This window comes from Pelodiscus sinensis, chromosome 13 (genome assembly GCF_052426305.1).
Source record: "Pelodiscus sinensis isolate ZL-2025 chromosome 13, ASM5242630v1, whole genome shotgun sequence".
NCBI classification, from domain to species: domain Eukaryota; kingdom Metazoa; phylum Chordata; order Testudines; family Trionychidae; genus Pelodiscus; species Pelodiscus sinensis.
Genome location: NC_143064.1, coordinates 45,042,293 through 45,068,443, shown reverse-complemented (window position 1 = coordinate 45,068,443; position 26,151 = coordinate 45,042,293). Strand labels below are relative to the sequence as shown.

General features: G+C 56.1%; 1 protein-coding gene across 4 annotated transcripts in view; it reads left to right on the top strand.

Moving 5' to 3' along the window:
* Positions 1-1,717: 1,717 nt before the first annotated feature.
* Positions 1,718-26,151, top strand: part of BTK (Bruton tyrosine kinase) — a 30,499-nt gene continuing 6,065 nt past the window's right edge. The window contains exons 1-13 of one of the 4 annotated variants that reach the window (XM_075896720.2): positions 1,718-1,912; positions 17,002-17,061; positions 17,355-17,546; positions 18,339-18,437; positions 19,221-19,289; positions 20,377-20,458; positions 22,477-22,605; positions 22,745-22,812; positions 23,364-23,545; positions 23,658-23,720; positions 24,031-24,085; positions 24,917-24,999; positions 25,165-25,292. In XM_075896720.2, the coding sequence (XP_075752835.2) occupies positions 17,406-17,546; positions 18,339-18,437; positions 19,221-19,289; positions 20,377-20,458; positions 22,477-22,605; positions 22,745-22,812; positions 23,364-23,545; positions 23,658-23,720; positions 24,031-24,085; positions 24,917-24,999; positions 25,165-25,292 (1,099 nt within the window). In that variant the 5' untranslated portion in view covers positions 1,718-1,912; positions 17,002-17,061; positions 17,355-17,405. Of the gene's footprint in view, positions 1,913-9,235; positions 9,405-9,749; positions 9,809-17,001; positions 17,062-17,354; positions 17,547-18,338; positions 18,438-19,220; positions 19,290-20,376; positions 20,459-22,476; positions 22,606-22,744; positions 22,813-23,363; positions 23,546-23,657; positions 23,721-24,030; positions 24,086-24,916; positions 25,000-25,164; positions 25,293-26,151 lie in introns of those variants that run through there. The other 3 variants (XM_075896718.2, XM_089781665.1, XM_075896719.2) reach the window with 3 other exon arrangements.

The following is a 26,151-nucleotide window of genomic DNA, read 5'->3' as shown; positions in this document are numbered from 1 at the left end:
GTGTATTTTACTACAGTGTAGACATGCTTTGAGAGAGACAGTTTTTATCAGTAAACTAGGCAAATACAACTTAGATGGGGCTACTGATCCTTCTGCCAGGTAGTGCTGGCAGCAGCCAGGGCTGGGTTCAATATCTAGGAATTCCTTTTCATCCATCTCACACAGAACCGGCTTGAGCCCCCACCCAGTAGCCTGGGAAATTCACACGCCCCTGGGCACCTCTGAGAGGCAATGCTTCCCCACTTGCACGCAGAGTCTGAACGTGGAAAAAAAGCTTTTAATGAAAGAGAGAGAGAAGTCACATGGCATTAGCTTGGGGAAATACCAAAACCAGAGTTCATAACCCCCCACAAGTAACCCTCCCAGCTCAAATGGATTGAGCAATATCCTTTGCCTCTCAGGCTCACCAGTGCAACAATGTAAGGGTTCCATTCACTTACCCAAACTTTCTCCATACCCCACTTCAAACGCCCCACTTACAGCTCCGTCCAGTCAGTGCAGACCCAGAAACATCACCCTGATGACTTCACTCATTGAGCCTGCTCCTGCCAGCCACCCTGCTGACCACCTGTTCCTGCCAGCCACCTGCTGCTGCTCCTACTGGCCTCCCTTCCAGTTGCTCCTGCCAGCCACCCTGATGGCCACCTGCTGCTGCTCCTATCAGCCACCCGCTGGTCGCTCCCGCCAGCTACCCTGCTGGCCACCAGACAGTTGCAATGGGTCTGGCTCCAGACCAAATTAGTGACTTCAGCTATTAGTAATTTCAGCTCTTAGCCACTACCTAGGCTGGCCAAAAGATTCCATCTTCCACTGGAATAACAAAAAGACTCCATATAGACTATAGAGTCTGTTTTAAGCCTATCCTTAGAACAGGGTGGAGGAAGGAGACAGGTTGAACCAGTCTTACAGCTCACACCTGGAGGGCATGTAGCTGGCTGGCTTAAGCCCCTTCCCCCAACTCAGTCCACTTGAATTTGGAAGTGGGAGGCTTGTCCATCTGAGACTCTTTATAATGACAGTGTCTCTCCTGCAAGCACTGGTGTCATATTTTACAATTTCTACATTTAGGGTTAACAGTTTGTGACCCCACTACAGTGAAATTAGTTATAATACACAACATTCCATTCTAACAACTGACCAACCATCAGGCCTATAGCACTGGCTGAACTGGATTTACATAATCACATCCTGGATTCCTTCCCCGTGCCCACATGAGCTGTATTTACATATCAACAGTTAATTATCTGTTAACTGCTAAACAATTTAGTGAGCAAAACCATATCCAGAGCTGCTCTCCCCCTTAGCTGGCTTCATTGAAAGCAGTGGTTCAGACTCTGCTTACATACCCTTACTGTCTCCACCCACCTACTCCACATTTCTCCTCTGTCTTTTCTTGTTCCTCAGCCTGTCCTGTCTCTTCATCTGAAATTTCTTTTATTGTCTGTCTGACATTTGTCCATCCTGTCTTCTTTCATCCTGCCTCTAATCTGTCTTTCTCCTTCCATTGCTGCACCCCTCCCTTCTCATTGTCCTAGTTTGCCTTACTGAAAACACGCCTCCTGCCCCTCACAGGCTAACCCCATGGCCTGGCCCTGGTGCCCTTTCTGCACAGGACTCAGGGTGGCACTGTTGGAGGAGCAAGAGGAACCAAAGCCATTGGCTTAAGTCAGAAATGAAAAAAAGGGGAACTGAAAGGGTGGGGTTAGCTCTCGGTGTCCTTCCTTCCTCCCTCCCAGCTCTCTGTGAGAATGAGTCGCCTGATGCCATTCCTCTCACCCGCTGACCAGCCCTGCATTTCCAACCCGCTGCCCATTGGCTGCTTTGGAGTCTGAATGCCCCTGGGAAACTGCCCTCAGTGAAGCGAGCCAGCTCTGGGGCAGGCACATGGAGAAGGAGTGACAGGGCATCACCAGTAAGTCTCTTTCCTTTGGAGACCCATGGGGCTCTGTGGGTTGGAGAGGGGAGGTAGGGAGGGTTGAGAGGGCAGCTGCTGCGAAGGGCACGTTACACAGAGCGCATCCTGAATGTGCCACAGAAGGGGTGTGGGATCCAGGAGGCAGGAGGAGCAGGTGTGAAGGTCTGCGAGAGGTCAGAGGCCACAGGACCAGGACTGGGGATGGGCAAGGGTGGAGGATCACACATGGGGTCAGATTACAGGAATGTGGGAACTGCCAAAGCAGGGAGCTCCGTAGCCCATCGCGTCCAGGAATCTGCCTCTCACAACAGCCAGTGCCAGCTCCTGCTGAGGACATGCAAGTGGCTATTTGGGCAGTAGCATGCCCCTAAGGGAAGTTTCTTCCTAAGCAGCGTGGGCTGAAGCAGGAAGGTGCGTGACCCTTGCACATGTTCATTTTAGCTCATGTGACTGCAGATGCTGCCCCCAGAAATGTCTCAGACTTTAGATCCTGCTTGGCTCTGTGCCTCTGGAATCCCCTGAGTTCCCCAGCTATTAATAGCAGCAATTCAGGTGGGGTCAGAATTCGGCTGGGGGGGGGTCACGCTGGCTCAGAGTCCCCATGGGGTTCACACAGTGGGTGAGAGGGCCCCTGTGTCCGCCCAGGCTGATAACATGGTCCCTGGTGTACACACAAAGGGATGGAGGCCAAGGAAACAGAACAAGTCCTGTGGGGTCAGGGCTCCGGGGTTCCATTCTCAGGTCTATCATTGAATTGCTGTGTAACCTTGGGCCGTGAGCCGTGACTCAGTTTCCCCAGTGTCACTGGGCACAGGGATACCTCACTGGGTGCAGCCCTACCTCAGGGCTGGGTGTGTCACTGGCACAATAGGGATTGGTACGTGGAGTGCTCATTTGTGCCATAGGCTTTGGGATCCCTGGCTGGAAGGTCAAGGTGGGCAGAGCACGGCGAGATGTGAGTGCCCTCTCCACCGCCTGCCCCCCACCTCTGGGACACAACAGAGCTCCAGCCGCTCCACCTCACACAGCGCCACCTGCAGGGCAGCGGAGAGACTGCCGACTGCGGCGCATCCGCCGAAGGGTGGCAGAGTGGGGAGGAGGAGATTCCACATGGGAAAGGGGGCCCCTTGTTTCTTGTCGCCAGCACCCCCTTGCCCTGGATGTCTGTCTCCCCAGCATCCTGCCTCCCACCCCCCACCCTCCCTTGCTCCTCCGCCCTGCCCTCCCTTTGCGTGTCTCCTCTGTGCTGGCCAACAAGGGCTGCGGGGAGCTGGCCAAGCTGAATGATGGACAGAAAAGGTTGGCCATGCCACTTCTGTTCATCATGCCAGAATGGCCCATTCCTGCTAGTGAGTGGGGAGCCGGGGACTCCAGCTCTCAAGAGGGGTCTCATTCCAAGCTACCAGACACGTGGCTCAGTCTCAGCATAATTTGAAAACCATTGTGGTTTGATGAATGGGCTCCCATTCTGCTGCCTTGCTAAGGGGATGTGCCAAAGTGCTGTGATCTAGCAAGAGGGTTGCAGCGGTATCCCAGGGCTGGGTGTCTCTGTCACTGGGTGCAGTGGTACCTCAGGTTTGGGTGTGTCTGTCACTGGGTGCAGCGGTACCTCAGGGTTGGGTGTCTCTGTCACTGGGTGCAGCGGTACCTCAGGTTTGGGTGTGTCTGTCACTGGGTGCAGCGGTACCTCAGGGTTTGGTGCGTCTGTCACTGGGTGCAGTGGTACCTCAGGTTTGGGTGTGTCTGTCACTGGGTGCAGCGGTACCTCAGGGTTGGGTGTGTCTGTCACTGGGTGCAGCGGTACCTCAGGTTTGGGTGTGTCTGTCACTGGGTGCAGCGGTACCTCAGGTTTGGGTGTGTCTGTCACTGGGTGCAGCGGTACCTCAGGTTTGGGTGTGTCTGTCACTCGGTGCAGCGGTACCTCAGGTTTGGGTGTGTCTGTCACTGGGTGCAGCGGTACCTCAGGGTTTGGTGCGTCTGTCACTGGGTGCAGCGGTACCTCGGGTTTGGTGCGTCTGTCACTGGGTGCAGTGGTACCTCAGGTTTGGGTGTGTCTGTCACTGGGTGCAGCAGTACCTCAGGTTTGGGTGTGTCTGTTACTGGACACGGTACCTCAGGTTTGGGTGTGTCTGTCACTGGGTGCAGTGGTACCTCAGGGTTTGGTGCGTCTGTCACTGGGTGCAGCGGTACCTCAGGTTTGGGTGTGTCTGTCACTGGGTGCAGCGGTACCTCAGGTTTGGGTGTGTCTGTCACTGGGTGCAGCGGTACCTCAGGTTTGGGTGTGTCTGTCACTGGGTGCAGCGGTACCTCAGGTTTGGGTGTGTCTGTCACTGGGTGCAGCGGTACCTCAGGTTTGGGTGTGTCTGTTACTGGACACGGTACCTCAGGTTTGGGTGTGTCTGTCACTGGGTGCAGCGGTACCTCAGGTTTGGGTGTGTCTGTCACTGGGTGCAGTGGTACCTCAGGGTTGGGTGTGTCTGTCACTGGGTGCAGCGGTACCTCAGGTTTGGGTGTGTCTGTCACTGGGTGCAGCGGTACCTCAGGTTTGGGTGTGTCTGTCACTGGGTGCAGTGCTACCTCAGGTTTGGGTGTGTCTGTCACTGGGTGCAGTGGTACCTCAGGGTTGGGTGTGTCTGTCACTGGGTGCAGCAGTACCTCAGGTTTGGGTGTGTCTGTTACTGGACACGGTACCTCAGGTTTGGGTGTGTCTGTCACTGGGTGCAGTGGTACCTCAGGTTTGGGTGTGTCTGTCACTGGGTGCAGCGGTACCTCAGGTTTGGGTGTGTCTGTCACTGGGTGCAGCGGTACCTCAGGTTTGGGTGTGTCTGTCACTGGGTGCAGTGGTACCTCAGGGTTTGGTGCGTCTGTCACTGGGTGCAACGGTACCTCAGGTTTGGGTGTGTCTGTTACTGGGTGCAGCGGTACCTCAGGTTTGGGTGTGTCTGTCACTGGGTGCAGCGGTACCTCAGGTTTGGGTGTGTCTGTTACTGGACACGGTACCTCAGGTTTGGGTGTATCTGTCACTGGGTGCAGCGGTACCTCAGGTTTGGGTGTGTCTGTCACTGGGTGCAGCAGTACCTCAGGTTTGGGTGTGTCTGTCACTGGGTGCAGCAGTACCTCAGGTTTGGGTGTGTCTGTCACTGGGTGCAGTGGTACCTCAGGGTTGGGTGTGTCTGTCACTGGGTGCAGCAGTACCTCAGGTTTGGGTGTGTCTGTTACTGGACACGGTACCTCAGGTTTGGGTGTGTCTGTCACTGGGTGCAGCGGTACCTCAGGTTTGGGTGTGTCTGTCACTGGGTGCAGCGGTACCTCAGGTTTGGGTGTGTCTGTCACTCGGTGCAGCGGTACCTCAGGTTTGGGTGTGTCTGTCACTGGGTGCAGCGGTACCTCAGGGTTTGGTGCGTCTGTCACTGGGTGCAGCGGTACCTCAGGTTTGGGTGTGTCTGTTACTGGGTGCAGCGGTACCTCAGGTTTGGGTGTGTCTGTCACTGGGTGCAGCGGTACCTCAGGTTTGGATGTGTCTGTCACTGGGTGCAGCAGTACCTCAGGTTTGGGTGTGTCTGTCACTGGGTGCAGCGGTACCTCAGGTTTGGGTGTGTCTGTCACTGGACACGGTACCTCAGGTTTGGGTGTGTCTGTCACTGGGTGCAGCAGTACTTCAGGTTTGGGTGTGTTTGTCACTGAATGCAGCAGTACCTCAGGGTTGGGTGTGTCTGTCACTGGATGCAGCGGTGCCTCAGGTTTGGGTGTGTCTGTTACTGGACACGGTACCTCAGGTTTGGGTGTGTCTGTCACTGGGTGCAGTGCTACCTCAGGTTTGGGTGTGTCTGTCACTGGGTGCAGCAGTACCTCAGGTTTGGGTGTGTCTGTTACTGGACACGGTACCTCAGGTTTGGGTGTGTCTGTCACTGGGTGCAACAGTACCTCAGGTTTGGGTGTGTCTGTTACTGGACACGGTACCTCAGGTTTGGGTGTGTCTGTCACTGGGTGCAGTGGTACCTCAGGGTTGGGTGTGTCTGTCACTGGGTGCAGCAGTACCTCAGGGTTGGGTGTGTCTGTCACTGGATGCAGCGGTGCCTCAGGGTTGGGTGTGTCTGTTACTGGACACGGTACCTCAGGTTTGGGTGTGTCTGTTACTGGGTGCAGCGGTACTTCAGGTTTGGGTGTGTTTGTCACTGGGTGCAGCGGTACCTCAGGTTTGGGTGTGTCTGTTACTGGACACGGTACCTCAGGTTTGGGTGTGTCTGTCACTGGGTGCAGCGGTACTTCAGGTTTGGGTGTGTTTGTCACTGAATGCAGTGGTACCTCAGGTTTGGGTGTGTCTGTTACTGGACTCGGTACCTCAGGTTTGGGTGTGTCTGTCACTGGGTGCAGCGGTACCTCAGGTTTGGGTGTGTCTGTTACTGGACTCGATACCTCAGGTTTGGGTGTGTCTGTCACTGGGTGCAGCGGTACCTCAGGTTTGGGTGTGTCTGTTACTGGACTCGGTACCTCAGGTTTGGGTGTGTCTGTCACTGGACGCAGCGGTACCTCAGGTTTGGGTGTGTCTGTTACTGGACTCGGTACCTCAGGTTTGGGTGTGTCTGTCACTGGGTGCAGCGGTACCTCAGGTTTGGGTGTGTTTGTCACTGAATGCAGCAGTACCTCTGGTTTGGGTGTGTCTGTCATTGGGTGCAGCGGTACCTCAGGGTTGGGTGTGTCTGTCGCTGGGTGCAGCAGTTCCTCGGGGTTGGGTGTGTCTGTTACTGGACACGGTACCTCGGGGTTGGGTGTGTCTGTCACTGGACGCAGCGGTTTCTCAGGTCTGTCACTGGACACAGCGGTACCTATGGGGTGGGTGTGTCACTTGGCGCAGGGGTATCTCAAGGTGGGTGTGCCACTGGACGCAGCCCTACCTCAGAGATGGGCCTGTCACTGACACAGTGGTACCTCACGGCTGGATGTCACAGGGAGTTAACAGAGCTGGGACGATACTGTGTTTGTCTTCCCTTTAGTTTTTTGGTCACTGAATTTTGTTTCACTCAGTTAAAGTTCTGAAGTGTAAACATAATTTCTTGTAAAAACTGTGTGTTGAGCTGTGAGCCTGAAGTGAATTAAACTGCACGGCAGCAGGCATAGACTTTTGCTCCCAGGACTGAGCACTAGGCAAGCTAAGGACATAAAACTGATCACCACTAGGGAGTGACTGTTCCCATTGAGGAGATCCAGATACAGCTGCCTCCTGGCCTTCTGAGAGCGCTGTCAGTGTTGTCTATCTGAATCTCTCTCTTGCTAAAGAACCTTCTCCCCCATACGCCCACGCTGGGGAGTTCTTTCAGACCATCTCTTACCCCTGCCTTTCCCTGCTCCATGGCTCGTCCTCACTGTGACTGACTCAGCAAACTGTAGTGCCATGGCGCTGGCTAGGAAGTGGGGCTAGCAATGGGAATTACCCCTGTCGGAGGGTCAACTGCTAGAGCGGCTGTACACAGCCCCTCACTGCTGCCTCAGGGCACAGCCTGGCTGAGACTTGTGAGGGAGGGCTGGCCACAGGTGTTGCATTTCAATTGTTCTCTGCATCTCACGACTTCTAGGCAGCCCTAGTGCAAAGGAGAGCAGCCCTGAGATTGCTCTAAGTTACAGCAGAGGAGGCCACTCCAAATGACCCCAGGATATGGACGGGTCCTTCCCCTTCCCTGCACTGAGCATAGGAATGGAGCCCTGGAATCAGGCTCTCTGTCTACTCTGCTCAGTCCAGCCCCAATCCCCAGAGTGTGAACCCAGCCAGCCCCAATCCCAGCCCTCCCAATCTCCGGCCACACTCCAGGGCTCTGTGGCACCACAGCACTGCAGGAATCCCCAAGTGGGTCCATTTGAAATCTCTGCACCTGCCCTGGGGCACTGCCAGTGGCTGCCAGAGACTCACGCTCATCGAGAGCAAACGGGCTGCCAGTTAAACCCGCAGGGCTGGCTGCAGAGCCTCCATAGCTGAGCTATGCAAATCCCCGCACAGCACAGATGAGCGACTCAGGCAGATTCCTCTCTGGGGGGCAGCGGGCGGCAGCTCAGGTCGGCCACGTGTGTCTCACTTTCAGCACGGGAGGAGATGACGGGGAGGAGGGGCAGCCGAGCAAAGCAGGACACTGGCACAGCTGGATTCCTGTTGGAGCTCCTGCACTACAGCTAATTAAACTGAGACGCAAACAGATTGCCGGGAATACAGAATCCAAAGAGCAGCCTCAGCATTTTCGCAGCCAGCAGTCTTTTGGAAACTGCTCTTCTGCGGAGCTCTGCCTCCGTGCTAATTTCTTGTGCACAGGGGCTGACTAGAACATTAGTTGAAACAATATATCCAGACCAATTCTGCACTGCAGCTCCCCTTGATTTCGATTACAGCCAAGAGTGTACCATCTCCACACACACACCCCTTTCAGGTCCTGCTAGGCAAGAGGAACCCAGCCCTTGACACAGACCCCACATTCCTCTTTTTGCAAATAATGCAAAATAATGGGTTCTTTACTTGCTGGGTTGACTATTGTGCAATGCTCCTGTGTCCCAGGCTCCAGCTAGCATTCAGTCTCCCCATGGCCAGCAGTAACCCAGTTAGCTACAGTGGGGGGAGGAGCAGGTGGGAGCGGATTTTCCGCTGCCAGAGGGACAGATGGCGTGAGAAGACAGACAATGGACAGGCGGTTTGAGGAAGTTTGGGGGGAGAAGGGGCTGATCTCTCTCTCTCTGTCTTTCTCTCTGTCTCTGCTTTGGAGGTCGAGGGGGATTCCCCAGGAAACCCCAGGACATGGGGATCCTCCCTCCTCTCCCCCTAGCCAGGACAGATTGAGCGCAGGTCTCATTGGTTCCCGCCTGGCAGGCAGCCAGGGTGCCATGACTATGCTCAGACTTCACTGCTGGAGAGGAGTGGAGCTGGGAGGCAGAGGGACCGTGAGCTCGGGGGCTGGTCCCTGGTGCCCTCCCCTTTGCTGCGTGGGTCTGGCTTTCCAGCCCCTCCCAGCAGGGAGCATCCAGACAGCCCAGAACGCACTGCACAGCCTTGTGCTAAATTTGGACACAAGAAGCCTGAAACATCCGGTGGACAGCACCCAGGCCAAGTGCCCAGGCAGCTGGATGCACCGGAGTCACAGAGGGACACGCCCACCCCTCTGATCTGAAGGGAGAAATGAGCATCCCCGGCCCTTTGGGCCCTGGGGGCGAGATCCCATGAGCCTCACTGCTCAGAGGACCCTTGGAGGCCCTCCCCTCCCTTCTTCCCTTCCTCCCTCCCCTCCCCCGTGCTGCCTGTAGATCCATCTCGGAGCCACACCACACTGCCTCGCTGAGCCCTGGGGTTTGACACTCTCTCTGTGCAACTGCAGCTGTCCTATATTTGTCAGAGCACACTTGACCGAAGTGTCATATCTACAGGAAATAGCCTTAGCTAGGCAGAGGGGGAGCTACCCTCTCGCTCCCCACTCCTGCGCTTTCACTTTGCTAGCAATGGACAGCGTGCTGCGAGGTAGGGGGTGAACGGTGCTGGGGGGCAGCCGGGGGCAGGGGCTGGCCCTTTGGAAATGGAGAGGGGACCGTGGGCTGGGGGCAGGGTTCAGTATCACGCTGATGTTTTCTTTGCACTGAGGCAGTGCCTGGCGGGCCCCGGTGGTGCCGCTCAGATGCGGGTTAGGGGACGCGCCTTGACCCCGGAGCAAGGCCTAGTGGACGGAGAAGCTGGATGTTACCTCAGCTAGGCTGAAGGAGGCGGCCGTGTCTGGGGGGGCCATAGGAATAGAGGGTAGGGGACCGGCTCCTCCCCTGGTATTTATCTTCCTTTCCTTTGTCACTGGGCTCTCCCTGGAATACACAGTGAGGAGCTGTCCTTCCTGCAGGTGGATGCTGCCAATTGCGCGGGTGCTGCATCGCAAGGTAAAGCCTTTTTCACTCCTGAGGTAACGCGACGACCAGCTCTCCGTGGGGCGGATGCAGCAGCTCCAGCTCAGCATGTCCCCTAGAGTCACGTCGCTGGCGGGTCGGGGTTCAGGGGACATGGCCGTAAAGCCCAAGCCTTCCAGGCATGGGGTGGCCAATGATTTCCCCTGTGAAAAGTCATTAGAACCAGAATTCACTGGGACTCCGCGCCTTAGCTGCATGGCCGCACAGCCGCCTGTCAAGGGCCGGGCAGATGCTCCCGGCTGTGGTGGGGAGAGTCAGTTTTTGCCTTGTCCTCAACCTGCCGTGGTGGGGAGAGGTGCCTCTCCCGCAGCTGCGGCTGTGGGGAGAAAGGACTGGGTGGGGAGAGTCCTCTCTTCTCACGGCAGCCCTGGGGCAGCCTGCACCCTCAGCCCATGATTGCTAGCCCCACCCCAAAGCCTGCACCCCCAGCCAGAGCCCTCCTGCACCCCAGCCTTCTGCTACAGCCCCGAGCCCCCTCCCACACTTCGAACCCCTCAGCCCCACCCCCGCCACATGAATTTTGTTATGTGCCCCAATCTCAAGGTGATGCATCACACATGGGGCACAAGGCAGGAACAACTTGCCCAAGTTCACCCAGCCAGCAGACCATTGCCAGGAATTCAACCTAGGTCTCACTCCAGTGCTCTTTCCATTAGGCAATCCTGCCTCCATTGCCATAGGGAATAACCTCTTTTAGCTAGTTTCCCTAGGCCCCCTCTTGCCCCCCCCCGATTCATATCCCTCCTTATGACACTCGTGTGTCCTACAGCCGAGTCAGTCGAGCTCTTTTTCATAGATATTTTCAAACAAAACTGTCCAGAAAAACAATGGTTCGGTTAAGCGGTGTGGGGGCCACGGCTTGGAAGAACATCGCTAATTACTGCAAGCCCTCTCCTCCTATTTGGTTTGTCTGCCTCTTGTCAGCTTCTCTGGTGACAGGAGCCAGGCAGATATCAAACAGAAGAATCTGCAAGGCAGGGACCATGTCAATCGATCTGATCTCGGAGCACGCTGGCGAGCACAGCACCATGTAACTAACGACAATGGGGCTGGCCGGGCCTTGCTCACAAACTCTGGGTCTACCCGCTCGCCACAGGTGGGCTCAGGAAGGAATTTGCCCCCCAGCTCAGACTGGCAGTGTCCTGGGGGTTTGTCGCCTCCCCCTGCTGCGTGTAGGTGCAGGTCGCTTGGCAGGATTATCTGGGCATCTCTCACGTCATCATTTCCTGGCCACCACAGCACTTCAGGCCTTCCTGTTCTCTGCCCCCGAGGCACCCCATGGTTAGACTCCCATGCACCGTGAGGCTTTGGTCGTCTTTTGGTTGCGGGGTGTAGCACGCGAGTGCTGGTCGTCCGGGCAAGACTGGAGGGCAGCCTGTGTGATCCGGGGGGGTTTCTTCTGCCCCTGAACTCTGGGGTGTTCATTCATAACAACTTTCAGCTGGAGCATTTTGGGGGTGCTTCTGCACAATGAAACCGAACGGCATAGTGAATGATTCTTGAGCGGGGTGGTTTGTTCTAACAGCTGGCTTTGCTGCGGATGCACGACCAGCTGTGCTCTTTGATAGTGGAGGAAACTGCCTCCCCGGACCAGGCACATTGGAGAGGTCCTGGATCCCGTCTCTGGCAGTGTCCTCTGCATGAGGTTTCAGATAAAGGCACCTCCCCCCCTTTGAATGTAAGAACATAAGAACGGCCAGACTGGGTCAGACCAAAGGTCACCTAGCCCAGTGTCCTGTCTGCCGACAGTGGCCAATGCCAGGGGCCCCAGAGGGAGTGAACAGAACAGGGAATCATCCAGTGATCCATCCCCTGTCGCCCATTTCCAGCCCCTGACAAACAGAGGCTAGGGACACCATCCCTACCCATCCTGGCTAATAGCCATTGATAGACCTAACCTCCATGAATTTATTGAATTCTTTTTTGAACCATGTTAAAGTCCTGGTCTTCACAGCATCCACTGGCAATGTACCTTGGTGCTCAGTTGTGCAATACTGTATGGGGGAAGAAACATTCCTTCTGGGCAACTTTTGACCAGCCTATACACTAAGGACTCGATTCTGTACCATTGACTTCAATGGGATTGTTGTCCTTGACGTCAGTGGCAGCAGGACAAAGCCTTAAAGCACAAGGGCTGATGAGTTTGTAACTTCAGAACAGCTAGTGAACTGGGCGTTATACTCCTGTGCATCATAAGTTGGGGTTTTGAATCTTACTGAATTCGTTTTATAATATCCTGATGAGGTGAGTTCCAGGGGTTAATGCTTCCCTTGTGTAAAAAACTCTGCCTTTGTATCTGCATGGAATGTGTTGCCTTCCTTCTCCATATAGATGGGGAAAGGGAAGGGAAGTTCTCCGATGGCATTCATTAGTGCCCGTTTCTCCAGCAGATCCCTTCTGTCTCTTCTCCCTCCAAATGATAGGCAATGGCCCAGCCTATCATATGACTGCTTCTTGTAGCAGTGCCTTAAAACAGTTTTCATCTTTCTCCCTTGCCGTTAGCATATCTGTTTTCATTAAGATGTAGCTGTGTAATTACCCTGGCCTGCAAAGCGCTCTGGGATACAGTTTGCATCACATGAAAGGCATTCGACAAAATAAAGCTGTGTTTTTAAAGGCCTGGTTAGAGCATCTCATACTATCATTAACCTGGCGCATTCGGGAAGAGGGAAAACAAAAGTGATTTTAACATCAAGTGAAACTGACATCAAATGTGATTCACAGGCATCCAGTGCTAATGATGTGAAACAGGCTAAGTATTGGGCATGTTGAAATGAGCAGAGCCAAGCAGTAACTTACTGAAATTTCCAAATGTGACCGTCCAGGCTGTCATCCAGACTTAGCCAGGTTTGGGGTCATTTTGAAAGCCTTTCATACTAGGGCAAAAGTCACTCAACTATTAGAGCTTTCTGGATGCAAACTATGCCACCCGTGGAAAATATGTAGTTATATATTTTTATTCTAATACGTGACTATGTAGAAAATAATTTGCCAACCAGGAACACATGATTAATATATCACCAGAGAGAACCCCTGGATTCATCCTGTAAAGTTCAAGTCCATGTTTGACTTTCCAGAACTTACAATGTAGCAAGGGGCTTGAATCCAGAGATGTGATCTGGATCCATTTCTACCTGGATCATTTCACCAGGACACCAGAAAGAATTGCTCTGCTGCTGTTGTGGATGTGTTGCATAAAAGGATGGGGACTAAATTAGTTGTTACCATTCAAGAGAGACATCTTAGAACCTACTCCATGTGCAGCGGCAGTTAAAAAAGCAAACAGAATGTTAGGAATCATGAAGAAAGGGATAGAGAATAAGAGAGAGAATATTTTATTGCCTCTATATAAATCATAGTATGCCCACATCTTGAATATTTTATGCTGATGTGGTCACCTTATCTCAAAAGTTATATCAGCTTGGAAAACGTTCAGAAAAGGGCAAGAAAAAAGATTCGGGGATGTGGAATGGCTGCCCTATGAGGAGGCATTAATCAGACTGGGATTTTCAGGTTGGAAAAGAAATGATTTGGCAGGGGGCATGAGAGGGGTCTATACAATCCTGACTGGTGTGGAGAATGTGAAGAAAGAACACAAGAACTAGGGGTCACCAAATGAAATGAACAGGTAGCAGGTTTAAAACGAACAAAAGGAAATATTTCTTCCCACAATGCACAGTCAACCTGTGGAACTCCTTGCCAGAGGATGTTGTGAAGGCCAAGACTACAACAGGGTTCAAACAAAGAGCTAGAGTAAATTCATGGACAGGTCCATCAATGGCTATTAGTCAGGATGGGTAGGAATGGTGTCCCTAGCCTCTGTGTGCCAGAAGCTGGAAATGGGTGACAGGAGATGGATCAGTGGATGATTGCCTGTTCTGTTCACTCCCTCTGGGGCACCTGGCATTGGTCACTGGCAGAAGACGGGACCCTGGACTAGGTGGACCTGTGATCTGACCCAGTGTGGCCGTTCTTATGATGGAGCAGATGACAGAGCAGCCTAAGATGCTTCGGATGCTTATTGGAACCAAAGTCCTGAGCCTCAGCTCCAGCCGAGCCATAGTCAAAGAAGGGCCTACACTAAGGGTGGCTTAATTGGCCTGTGCACAGCCAGGACACCTGCCTCCGTTTCCTCCATTCGCCCATAGCTCGGAACATTGTCTCTCAGGGTATGTCTACACTACAAAGTTAGTTCAAACTAACTTTCATAGGCGCTACACTAGCGCTCAGTTAGTTCGAACTTAATTCGAACTAACAGAGCGCTTAGTTCGAACTAGGTAATCATCATTCCATGAGGATTAAGCCTAGTTCGAACTAGCTAGTTCGAATTAAGGGGTGTGTAGCCCCATAATTCGAACTAGTGGGAGGCTAGCCCTCCCCAGGTTTCCCTGGTGGCCACTCTGGCCAACACCAGGGAAACTCTACTGCCCCCCTCCCGGCCCCGGACCTCTTAAAGGGGCACGGGCTGGCTACGGTGCCCGTGCCAGGTGCAAGCCTGCCAGCAACCAGCCAGCAGACCCTGCACCTGGCACGGCACAGAGCCACCCACCCGATGTCCCCCAGCCCTCCCCCTCTTCCCGGGACCAGGCTGGCGGCTCCCGGGAGCTTGCCCGGGACCTTGTCCACGATCTCCGCACTAGGCACAGGAAAGTGGCCGGCTAGGGCAGGAGAGCTGCCAGCCTGGCCACCCAGGAGCAGATGTGCAAGAGAATCAAGGGGGTCCACTGAGACCCCCGACCCTGACCCTGAGCTTACAATGGCCGTCCTGGGTCAGACCAAAGGTCCATCTAGCCCAGTAGCCTGTCTGCCGACAGCGGCCAACCCTAGGGACCCTGGAGGGGATGGACCGAAGACAGTGACCAAGCCATTTGTCTCATGCCATCCCTCTCCAGCCTTCCACAAACCTGGGGCAGGGACACCACTCCTACCCCCTGGCTAATACCACTCCATGGACCCAACCTCTATGACTTGATCTCACTTCTCTTTAAACTCTGTTCCAGTTCTAGCCTTCACAGCCTCCTGCAGCAAGGAGTTCCACAGGTTGACTCTTTGCTTTGTGAAGAACAACTTTCTGTTACTAGTTTGAAGCCTGCTACCCATTCCTTTCCTTTGGTGTCCTCTAGTCCTTCTTTATGGGAACTAATGAAGAACTTTTCTGTATGCACCCTCTCCACCCAACTCCTGCTTTTAGAGACCTCTATCCTGTCCCCCCTCCGTCTCCTCTTTTCTAAGCTGAGAAGTCCCAGTCTCTTTAGCCTCTCTTCATATGGGACCTGTTCCCAACCCCTGATCATTTTAGTTGCTCTCTCCTCTCCCACCCTCTCTCTTCCCCGCTCCCACCTCCTTTTCCCAGTCTCCCCCCGTTTTGTTCAATAAAGACAGATTCCATTTTGGAAGACACGTTATCTTTATTTTGTACATCAAGAAGAGGGGCTAGGGAAGGGTAAGTGGAAGGAGGTGAGGGAGGAATGGGGCACGAGACCCCGATGGGGAGGACTGGGCTGGCTCTGCGGGCTTCTGGGGGTGGAAGCTCTCCTGCAGCCCCCCAATTGCCCCCTCTCCCCAGATGGCAGCCTGCGGCAAGTGCAGCCGGGCTGATGGCCGAGTGCTGTGATGTGCCCAGTGTGGGCACTCAGGGCACTCCAAGCCAGGACTGCTTTGCAAGCAGGGCACCCCTGAGAACTGTCTGTCCAGGGTGGGGGTCGGGACCCTTTAAGCGCAGCCCTTGGCTAGCCTGAGACAGCAGCTCCACGCTCTAAGTCCTCCTCTGATGCCCTGCCGGCACTGCTTCCGGCCATCCTTAACCCCACTTCAGGGTCCACTTAATGTGGACGCGCTAGTTCGAATTAGCAAAACGCTAATTCGAACTAGTTTTTTAGTCTGGATCCGTTAGTTCGAATTAGCTTAGTTCGAATTAACGTTGTAGTGTAGACGTACCCTCAGTGTCCAGTTCAAAGGCCACCTCTGGGGGCAACATCTGCGTGTGCAGTAAATCTGGCAACCCACCCTCCTCAGGCCCCAAGCGCAGCAAGTGCAAGCAGCCGTTGTCCTGTGCCCCCTCCAGGGCCATCACCAAATCACCCACCCGAGAGGCCATCGCCAGGCAGCTGCCAGGTCCTCTGCCCTCACTCCCAGCCCCGCTAGCCAGGCCGGCCCTCAGGCCGCTCTGTCCCGTGACTCTGCTGTCACCGCCAAGGTCCTGATCTCCTGGGATCTGCCCTCAGCATCAACCCTCTGCTTCCGGGCTCAGCTTGCCCTGACCATGCTCTTCCCAGGGCCTCTGCAGGAGGAATCTGGCCAGTCCTCTCCAGTGACTTTCTTCAGCTTCCCAGCAGCTCCCTGGGCCTGCTCTCCTCACCTGCAGCTCTGCCTGTCTGTCTCTGGCGGTCTCCCTACTCCAGCCTGTCTCCTCCCCAGGCAGCTCTCACCAGCCCTTCTTGTCTCCCTCCCTAGGGCCCAGCTACCCTCCTGGAAGCCAACTAACCCGTCACGCTGCACTGGCCTCTTCCCTCATCAAGGGCTGGGACCTGGGATGATCATTTCCCCATTCCTCCAGCCTCAGGCTGCCAGGGACCCAGCCTGCTGCAAAGTACAGCAGCCTCCATCAGGACAGTTGGAACTCACACCCGGTCCCAAGTCAGGCCGATGGGGACAGCGCCACAATGCTCCAGCCTTGCCCTTGCCCCCAGGGGCCTGCCTACTACATCCCCTGTGCTGAGGATGGCGGGGGAGGGTGGGTGGAGCTACAGACTCACGCAGTTTTCTGGCCTCTGTGTTCAGGAGCCCGGTGCTAGCCACAAATCTCCCCAATCTCATCGGTGGCTGCAGCCGTGTGACTCCCAGAAGCATCTCGTACATTTGCAGTGTGAAGAAACAACACAAAATCTTTCCCCCCGCCCACCAACACACACACACACACACACACACAGACACACACACACACACACACACACTTTGAGGTTTCTTGCATGTCACTGTTAAGTATCAGCTCCGTATCCGCTGTTGGTTCACGTCAGATGTTTTCCTTGCTCCGTCTCCTCTTTTTGCCAGCGTCACGCCGGCAGACTCGGGCTATCCCGAGCTTGGCCCCAGGCTGCAGTAGCGTCAGGGATGTCACCGTCGTTGAAATCTGCTCAGGTACCATCATCTCTTTCTTGGTCTTATAGGGACTCAGCAATAAAACCATAGTACAGCAGTAAAACAGGGAACTGAAAGATAACGATCAAGTGAGTAAATTACTCCCCCTTCCCTTTGCATCTCGGTGACCAGTATTCAGCCATTAACGCCTCCGCTCTTAGCATGCTCTGCTCCTGCTCCAACTGGGTTCACAAAGCTAGTCTGGGGTCTCCCTCTGCCTTCCCTGGGTGACAGCGGGAGCTATCAGTGCCCGAGCTGCCTCACTGATATCAAAGACACCTGTGGCACTGGGCTGGGGGCAAAGATCTAGAGCTCTGGCTGATGAGTGGGTGGGCTCTGGTGGGCTGCTCCCTGACCGTCCAGGCTCCGTGTGCATTGGCAGCGGCGGTCCAGCAAGTGTGGTGCGGAGGACGAGGAGGAGGAGGAGGAAAGCATGGCCTCTGCTATCCTGGAAAGCATCTTCCTGAAGCGCTCTCAGCAGAAGAAGAAAACCTCCCCCCTCAACTTCAAGAAGCGTCTCTTCCTCCTGACGGAAAGCAAGCTCTCCTACTACGAGTATGACTTTGATCGTGGGGTGAGTCCAAAGGCCTGCCCTAGGGCGACGCAGGGCTCCTCGCTAAGGGGGCAGGGGAAGCTCTGTGGAAGGGCTGGATCTGAGCCCCTGCCGGCGGACACAGAAACGCTCTTTCCCTGAGCCAGTGACTCTGGTGGCAGCGAGCTGGCAGGGCAGCAGGTGCTCCGAGGGATAGAGGTGGGGAGGAAGGGCAGTTTGACCTTGTCACTCTCTGACTGTGTCGGTACATCCCGTGCAGGCAGAGATAGTGACTGGGGGACCAGTCCAGGCTGGTGCCTAGCGATTAACCCAGCAGCTAGCTTGGCTGCAGATCAGACCCCATGCTCACTGGCTGGCCCCTTTCTCTCTGTATAAGGGAAAACCACCCCTGCCCCTCTCCCCTGCTGCCTCCTGAACTCTGGGGACGCGTGGAGCCGCATGCTGAGCCACATCAGACTTTGCACTCACATCTTTCTCTGATGCCCCGGGGCTGCCACAGAGGTCTAGGAGCGGGCAGCTGCCTTCCCTGCTCCCCAGGGGAAAAGAGCATGTACCCTGCTGGGCATTTATGCCTAGAGCGGTGTTGCAGGAGGCCGCCAGCTCGTGCCAGGCTCTCCAGGGGAACCTGCCGGCACCCTGCCATGCCCCAGGAACGGCTGGAGAGGAACATTCAGCTGTGCGCCAAACCCAGCCCTCCGATACTGAAGTCAGTGGGAGCTGGGGGCAGGAGTCCCGGGGCGGTGTCTGCGCTGAATTTGGATCAGGAGGGGCTGCTCCCTCCCCCCAATTCCTTTCCCCCATTCTCTTTCGCAGCGACGGGGCAGCAAGAAGGGGTCTGTGGACATTGAGAAAATCACCTGCGTGGAAACGGTGGTTCCTGAGAATAATCCTCCCCCGGAGCGGCAGGTGTCGGTGAGCAAACAACCCGTCCCTGTGCCCGAGAGCGCCCCTCTTCTCCCATCCCCGGCACTTCCTCCCAGCCCAGCTCTCCTGGCCAGGCCCAGCCCCCGGGGGGGGGGAGAGTCCTGCCCCACTTCTTCCCGGAAACAGGTTGGGTCCTGCACTAGCCCTAGGAACTGGCTGCAGTTCCTCTGGGGAATTAAGGCAGGAGCTTCTGGCAGCAGGCCCCTAAGGGAACTGTGGAACTCCTTGCTGTAGGAGGGAATTAGGGGACAAGGCCAGCCCTACTGCCCTTAGAGTCACACTCCATTTCCAAACGGGCATTGGAGGAGTGCCACACTAGTCCTCTGGGCACACTGGCCCCCACTGCATGGCGGTTGGGCGTGGCATACCCCAGGGGCATGGTAGGGGCTGGGGGGTAGCTGCTGGCTGCTTCCCCAGTCTCCTGGCCCTCTCCCAGCCATGCTCCTTGGGTGGGAGAGGCTGGGAGCAGGCTTTGGGGTGTCTCTGTGCTGGTAGTTCCCACCCGGACACAAACGCCTCGTCGTGGGACCCTGGTTGCCCAGCACGGGGTAGGATGCAGCCCTGGGCGCTCGGCCCTGCACAGCAGCAGTTTAAGATCCCAGGGACCGGGGTGGAGCCGGTATTCCAAAGCCCTGACAGCCAGAGCCGGCGGTTCAATACGGCACCGATCTGCGGAGCCAACAGGACAGGTCCAGGCTAGGGCTGCCCTGGGGTACTGCCGGACCCGGTAGCAATGCCCAGGCTATAACCCACCTGCTCTCTCTCCTGCAGAGGAAAGGGGAGGATTACAACGAGATGGAGCAGATCTCGATCATAGAGCGGTTCCCATACCCCTTCCAGGTGAGTCACTCTTCCCCCCACTCCTGCTGGGACTGGCTGCAGTGGGCACAGGTTTCTTTTGCGTGAGGGGGCAGTGTTCCTAGGCCTTGCTGTCCTGGGATCACACCAGTGCTGGGCCTAATCCACTTTGAAAGTGGAGTAAGCTAAGCAGGGACACTCCGCTCTTACTCCAGAAGCAGAGGGCCCACAGGGTGCTCAGCTGGGATAGTGACTGTGCTTTGCATTCACACCCAACCTTAATCTGAATTAATTGTCAAGTGTAGACAAGATCTGTGTCCCTCAACTTCCTGTCTGGACAAGTGGGTAGCGAGGCTGCCCTGCCCTTCGGGGTGTTGTGAGGGACTGGGAGGGGTTCAGCCACTGCGGTGTCGGGGATCAGATAAGTCAGAGATGTTGATGTGAAACTGGTGGGTATGTACTTGACACTGCTCAGCCATGCCCGCTGCTGCCATCTGTGCTGCTGCAGCACTGCTATTTATACTCACACTAGCTCAACGAGCTGGTGCACCCTAGCACGTGGCCCGGACGTTTCCATTACACAGGGTTGCTTACACAGTAACTTTCTCACCGCTTTAGCACGCTGGCCTTTGAGCCAGGGTGCCTATCTGGGCCTAAACAGCACTTTTTGAATCCAGATCTAGACTTGCCCACAATTTCGGATGCAGGGTTTTGGTTCGACCCGGGATAGAACTGGGGGTCTGCTGCAGAGTTTGGGGATGTTTAGATCTGGGGGGTTGGTTCAGGCCCGTCTCTGATATCTTGGCTGGCCAGTGAGCTTCACAGAGACACAGTTTTCCTGATTTCAGTTCTGGAGACTTAAAGACACTCAGCTCTTTGTGGCCTGAATTGTGAAGGAATTTCCCTTCTTCCCCCCTCTCTGAGCCAGTCATAAGCCCCATGAGCTCCCTGCTTGTCGGAGACCCATTTGGTGAACAAAGCAGCCCCTGAAATATTGAAAGTCAAAGGAGGAAGTGGAAAGTCTCGGGGGAGGGGGCATATTTATAACTCCTGGTCACAGTCGCATAAGCACTGGGGGTGGGGGGAGAACACAATCGAAGGGGTTATATTCTGCCTGTCCATCCCACAGGTGGTGTATGATGAAGGGCCCCTCTACGTCTTCTCCCCGACAGAGGAGCTTCGCAAACGCTGGATCCACCAGCTAAAGAGTGGTGAGAATCAGGCTTTTACCGGGAGCCCCTTTGGAAAGCCTTGCTCGGGGCAAGGCAGGTGTCTGTTTCTGCCCAAAGCCTGTTGCCTGCAGATGGGGCAAGATCAGCCTTGGGCTAGAATCATAACCCTTTCTTTTGAGCCAGGACCGTGTCGAATGACTCAGTGCAGCAGGGCTGGGCCACTTGTGGCCGGTGAAATCTGATGGAGTTGTGTGTGGGGGCTCGGGTGTGAGGGGGGAGATTAGCTGGCTGAAATGACACAGGGAAGTTCACCCGTGCAAGCCGGAAGGATGTCAGTCTGATAACGAGGAAGTCAGTTATTGCACGACAACCCCCTCTCAAACAGCAGGCGCGGAGCAAAGCCTGTAGCTCAGAGCAGCCCTTCAGTTGGGAGACGGGGTGGTGTTCACAGTTCTCCGCCCTGGATCCTCACCCTTGCTTCCACTCTGCCATGCTCTGAGCTCCCTATTAACCATACCCCCATAGCGGCGGTGCCTTCCGCTCACCACCCCGCAGCCCTGAGCATCACTCCTCAGCAACCGCGGCCGTCAGGGCCCAAACTCCGCTCAGAGTTACAGAGATGTGGCAGTGCCACACACTGGTGTGATGCAGGCAGAGGCTGCTCCGGCCCACCTGGGCCACCGGTTAACCAGCTACAGGTAGCCATCACCCAGTGATGTGTACAAGTAACCAGTTACCCCTTTACATGGCTGCCAGAACAGCTGCTTTAGTACCTAGTCCCTGAATCCGGTGAGGGACCTGTCCAAGGAGGGACTGAAATTAACTCTTCCAGTCCCACCACACAGAGGGTGGCAGCCTGTTCTGCCCTGGGCCTGTAGCCAGAGCCAGACCTGACCTTCCTCAGCACATGGGAGTTTCCGGCTGTTGGCTGGAGTAGGCCCGTTGGGGAGAAAGGGGACAACTTTGGGAATTAACCACCCATAGTCGCTTCCCCCACAGCGGTTCCTGGAATGGAAGCTGGGCAGTGCAGTGTCAGCTGTACAAGGAGGGTGATGCCTTTGTAGAGTTCAGGTCTAGGGCCCCCTTCTCATCTCCCTGGCTCTGGGCTAAGGGAGGAACGGGCCCGCTGGGACAGTACAACTCCACTGGTGTGAGACAGCCCCATGGTGCCGATTGTGCAGCACAGTCGGTGCGCAACTCCCACTGGAGTCAATGCGAGCTGCTGCTGCATAATCACGGCCAGGGATGTTTGGCTCCAATTGCTGAAACCCCCAGCTGCTCTGTGCAGGTCTCTTAATGCATGGCCTGCCCTCTTGGTGCCTAGGGCCAGCCTCTCAGGGCTGGTGGACCATAAACATGGCTGCAAGGTCCGTGTGCACTGCAGGTAAACCTACTCACAGGCATCAGCTCAGCACACTACAGGGATGAAGTCCTATGGTCACAGCTCTCCTTAAAACCTCCTCAGCCCCCACTTCCCTTTGTCTGGTGCTCATTTGAGTCTCTGATTTCCGGACCGTTGCAAAGCCAGGACTTGCCACACTCAGCAGGTCTCCCCCCAACCCAGAGGGAAAAGTCACCCAAAGAAGAAGAACTGAACCCCAGACAGTCCAATCCCAGTTGCTGGAAGTCCTGGGAGGGATGCAGGTTTCAGGTCACGGAGGGTTGGATTATCAGGCCAGCAGGCTTTGCTGTCAGTGTTCGGGGTCCCCGGAGATAAAAGGTGACTGGTTTCCCCAGGCTCTGCAGTTCTGGTCAAACCAGGCAGGACAGATCCAGCCTTTGGGTAAGTGAGAGTTTGAGGGACCCAGGACTGGGCTAGCCAGGATACTCGGTATCCCAGTCCTGAGAAAGTACCTAGATAGGTAGGTGCAAGTGTGGTTCGGGGGGGGGGGGGGGGCGCACTGGGTGAAGAGCTGATGCGAGTTACTAAGGAGCCGTCCATCCTTTTTGTCCGACTGTTTATGAACTGTATTCTGGGAGCACCTCGGAGGTGCAGCTCTTACCGTGTGTCAATGGGTGTTGCTCCCTCCCCAAACAAGCTTTCTCTCCTGCTGCAGTGATCCGCTACAACAGCGACCTGGTGCAGAAGTACCACCCTTGCTTCTGGATCGACGGCCAGTACCTGTGCTGCTCCCAGACTGCCAAAAACGCCATGGGCTGCCAGGTCCTGGAGAGCAGGAATGGAAGTAAGAGACCACCTGTGTCCCCAGCCCCCTCGGCCGCGCTTTGGTGCCTCCTCCCGTCTCTGCAAGGCAGCTCGGAGCCCCTCGCCAGCGGCTGAGCACGTGAGTTTTTCAGCTTGTTGCTTCATTTCTTATCTTAAAGGCTTGAAGCCCGGGAAGTCTCATCGCAAGACGAAGAAGCCTCTTCCCCCGACCCCGGAGGAGAATCAGGTACGGGGGGGCATGGCTGGGATGGGTACTTGGCACAGGCTGGCCTGTCCCCTGGGGAGCTGGGGAGGCCTGGGAGCCCCATGCTAAGGCATTTCAGAGCAGCTGGTTGCAGGTAAGGTGTGCCAGCCTGCAGAGCATTAGGAAGGGCTGCTCCTGGCTCCATCCAGAGCCACTGACAGAAAACTCTCCTCAGCCTGTGAGAGCTCAAGGAAAGCCCTAGGGAGGAGGAGAAAAGAAAAGGCCTGGAGGCAGGCTGTACCAGAGAGGTCCTGGGGCCAGAGTGGGGGTGGGAAGGTCCCTGCTGAGAGAGAACTGGGCCCCGGGCAAAGGGAGGCCAGAGGAACTGCCCGTGTTTTGTACCGACTCGATGAACGAGCCCCCAAGAGGGGACGTGTTGGTTTAACCCATTCCTGGGTGTGGGTGAGTACACCGGAGAAACATGCAGTCAGGCTGAGGTGGGACCCCCCCCCCACCGCTCCCGGTGCTGCGCCCAGTGAGGGGTAGCACCCCGGGGCCCTCACTCTCTTCTCTGCTTCCCCTGCCCTGGGAAGATGATGATGAAGCCGTTGCCCCCGGAGCCGGCTCCCAGCACTGCAAGTGAACTGAAGAAGGTGGTGGCGCTGTACGACTACCAGCCCATGAACGCACAGGACCTGCAGCTGCAGAAGGGAGAGGAGTACCTGGTCCTGGAGGAGAGCAACTTGCCCTGGTGGAGAGCCCGGGACAAGAACGGGTAAGAGCCCTGGCGTGGGCAGCCGGGGGGAGACACAGCCCAGCCACGGCCACGGCCACGCGTCACCTGAGCTCCCTGCCGACTGGCTGATGGGGTCTCTTTCCTCCTGTAGGAAGGAAGGTTACATCCCCAGCAACTACGTCACGGAAACCAAGAACTCCCTGGAGATTTTTGAGTGAGTCTGCGAAGCGGTGGGGCCAGTCAGCGGGGGGTTCGGGCTTCATTTGCACCTCTACTTAAAATAGTATTTAACTGCCAGGCTCCCGCACCCCACACCGGGGGAGAGGGAAGGGGTTGGCTCTGCCCCAGAGCCTTTGTGCTGTTGCCACAGGATACGGTATTGGAATGGGGGGCAGGAGAGCAGTGGCTGCCTCGTGCCCAGCCAGGCCCTCTGCGTGGCCGGTGAGCTGGGAGCCCGTCCCCATCCCCGTGTGGTCTCCTGCCCAGGGGCCTCTCCTGCTCACAGCCTTGTTCTCTTGTTCCAGGTGGTATTCAAAAAACATCACCCGCAGCCAAGCCGAGCAACTGCTGAAGCAAGAGGTGACTGTGGCGTCGGCAAAGTGAAGGGACCTAACTGCAGGGAGCCTTTCTCCACTGTGTGCTTGCCGGGCTCTTCTCAGAGCCCAGGCCTGATTCAGCCTAGCAAGGAAAAGCACGCGGGCACCTCCGCAGCGTGTTCTCCTGGCGCCGGGTCTGAACGCCGGCAGAACACAGCCAAGCTGCCATGTTCTGCCAAGAGTGCCGGCCGCCCCGCTGAAAGGGCTCAGAGATGTGTGGGGAGGGGAGGGGGCTGGCTCAGCTAGTGATGCTGTTTCAATAGGAATTAACAGCATCTCCAGGCTGCCCCCTCCCCCCCCCGCGGGTGTCACTCGCAGGAGCTCCATGCAAGTCTGGGGAGCGGTCACTGTACAGCAGCCGAGGGTCTGGCCGGATGCGTACAAAGCTGCTGCCTCCTTTGAGCGGAGCAGGGGGGTGTTCCTACCCCCGCGGCACGGAGGCTGCCGCAGAAGGGCCCAGATGAACGGTCCCAGAGGGCTGCATTGCAGACTGCACTAGCCCCAGACCGGCCCAGGCCAAGAGTCCAGTCAGAAGACAAAGCAAACTGAACCCAAGAGATCCGCTCCAGCTTGAGCTGCACACGATCCTTGTGCCTGGCGTGTGCAGCCCTGCCCCACGCACAGGCCTTGTGACAAGCCAGGAAACCCTGGTGCTGGGCTCCCCGACTAATTGTGGAGACTCTGCCCACTTCGGCTGGCTGTACAGGGCCCAATTCACTTTAACCCCTGTCTGCCCACTCGCGTGGTCCCATCCCTCGTCTCCTCAGACTTCCCGCGCTGTCCTCCACGCTGAATCCCTCTCTCTGTGTTCCAGGGCAAAGAAGGAGGCTTCATTGTCCGAGATTCCACCAGCAAGACAGGGAAATACACGGTCTCTGTGTTTGCCAAGTCTGCAGGGTAAGCGCCATCTGAGGTGGCTTTCCATCAGGAGAGCAGGCTGGCTTCTGGTCCCTGGCTGCCCCTTGCTCTGAGGCCCACTTTCCAGGCCTGCCTCCCTCACTAGCTGCCAGCCCCCCCGGGCCTCTCCTCAGGCGCTGACCAGGTGTGTGATTGGCTCTGCAGGGACACGCAAGGAGTGATCCGCCATTACGTGGTGTGCTCCACGCCCCAGAACCAGTATTACCTGGCGGAAAAGCACTTCTTCACCACCATCCCGGAGCTCATCACCTACCATCAGCACAACTCTGCCGGTGAGCACGCACGAGGAAAGCAGATTCCTGTCAGAGCCCCATCTCCCATACGAGCGCTGCCTCTCCCTCGCCAGCAGTGGGGCTGGAGGGGCCCAAAGGCACAGCTGCCCACCTGACCCCTGGCAGCAGGCGCCCAGGGAGACAGCTGGTGGCGTCATTTCTCCTACCACTGGGCTCCCTAGAAGAGCAGAAGCCCAGAGACATGATAAGAAACCAGCTCCCACAGAGGGGGCAGCTGTTCAGAAGAGGGTGGAATTGTCCAGGCAGAGGCAGGGTGAAACTGCCCCTTTGCGTTCAGTGGTATCACTGGGCACAGAACAAGCATGCGGGGCCTGGGCAAGAACAGCGGTTCCCAAGCTTCATTGCACTGCGACCCCCTTCTGACAACAAAAATTACTGCATGATCCCAGGACTGAGGCCTGAGCCTGCCCAAGCTGGCGGAGGGGCGGGGGGGAAGGGCTACAGCCTCTGGAAGGGTAACTAGAGTCCCACCACACAGGGTGGAAGACTTCTGGCTTCAGCATCGACCCCAGGTAATGGGGCCTGGGCTTTGTCCTGGGTGGGGGGGGCAGGGGCTCAGGCTTTGGCCCACGGCTCCCCCAGCAAGTCTACGCAAGTTCTCGCAACCGCCTTAAAATGGGCGATGACCCACACTGGGCTCCCAACCTACAGCTTGAAAACCACTGGTCTAGAACGCTCTTAGGCTTCATCTACACTCCGGTTTGGCAGGCAGTGAGTATGCAAATGATGCACATATTAGCATATCCCCATGCCTCATGTGCATAATTTATGCGTACCGTTTTTGCACAGGGGGTTTTTGTGGGAAAAAAAAGTAGTGTGGACATTTTTTTGGGCACAA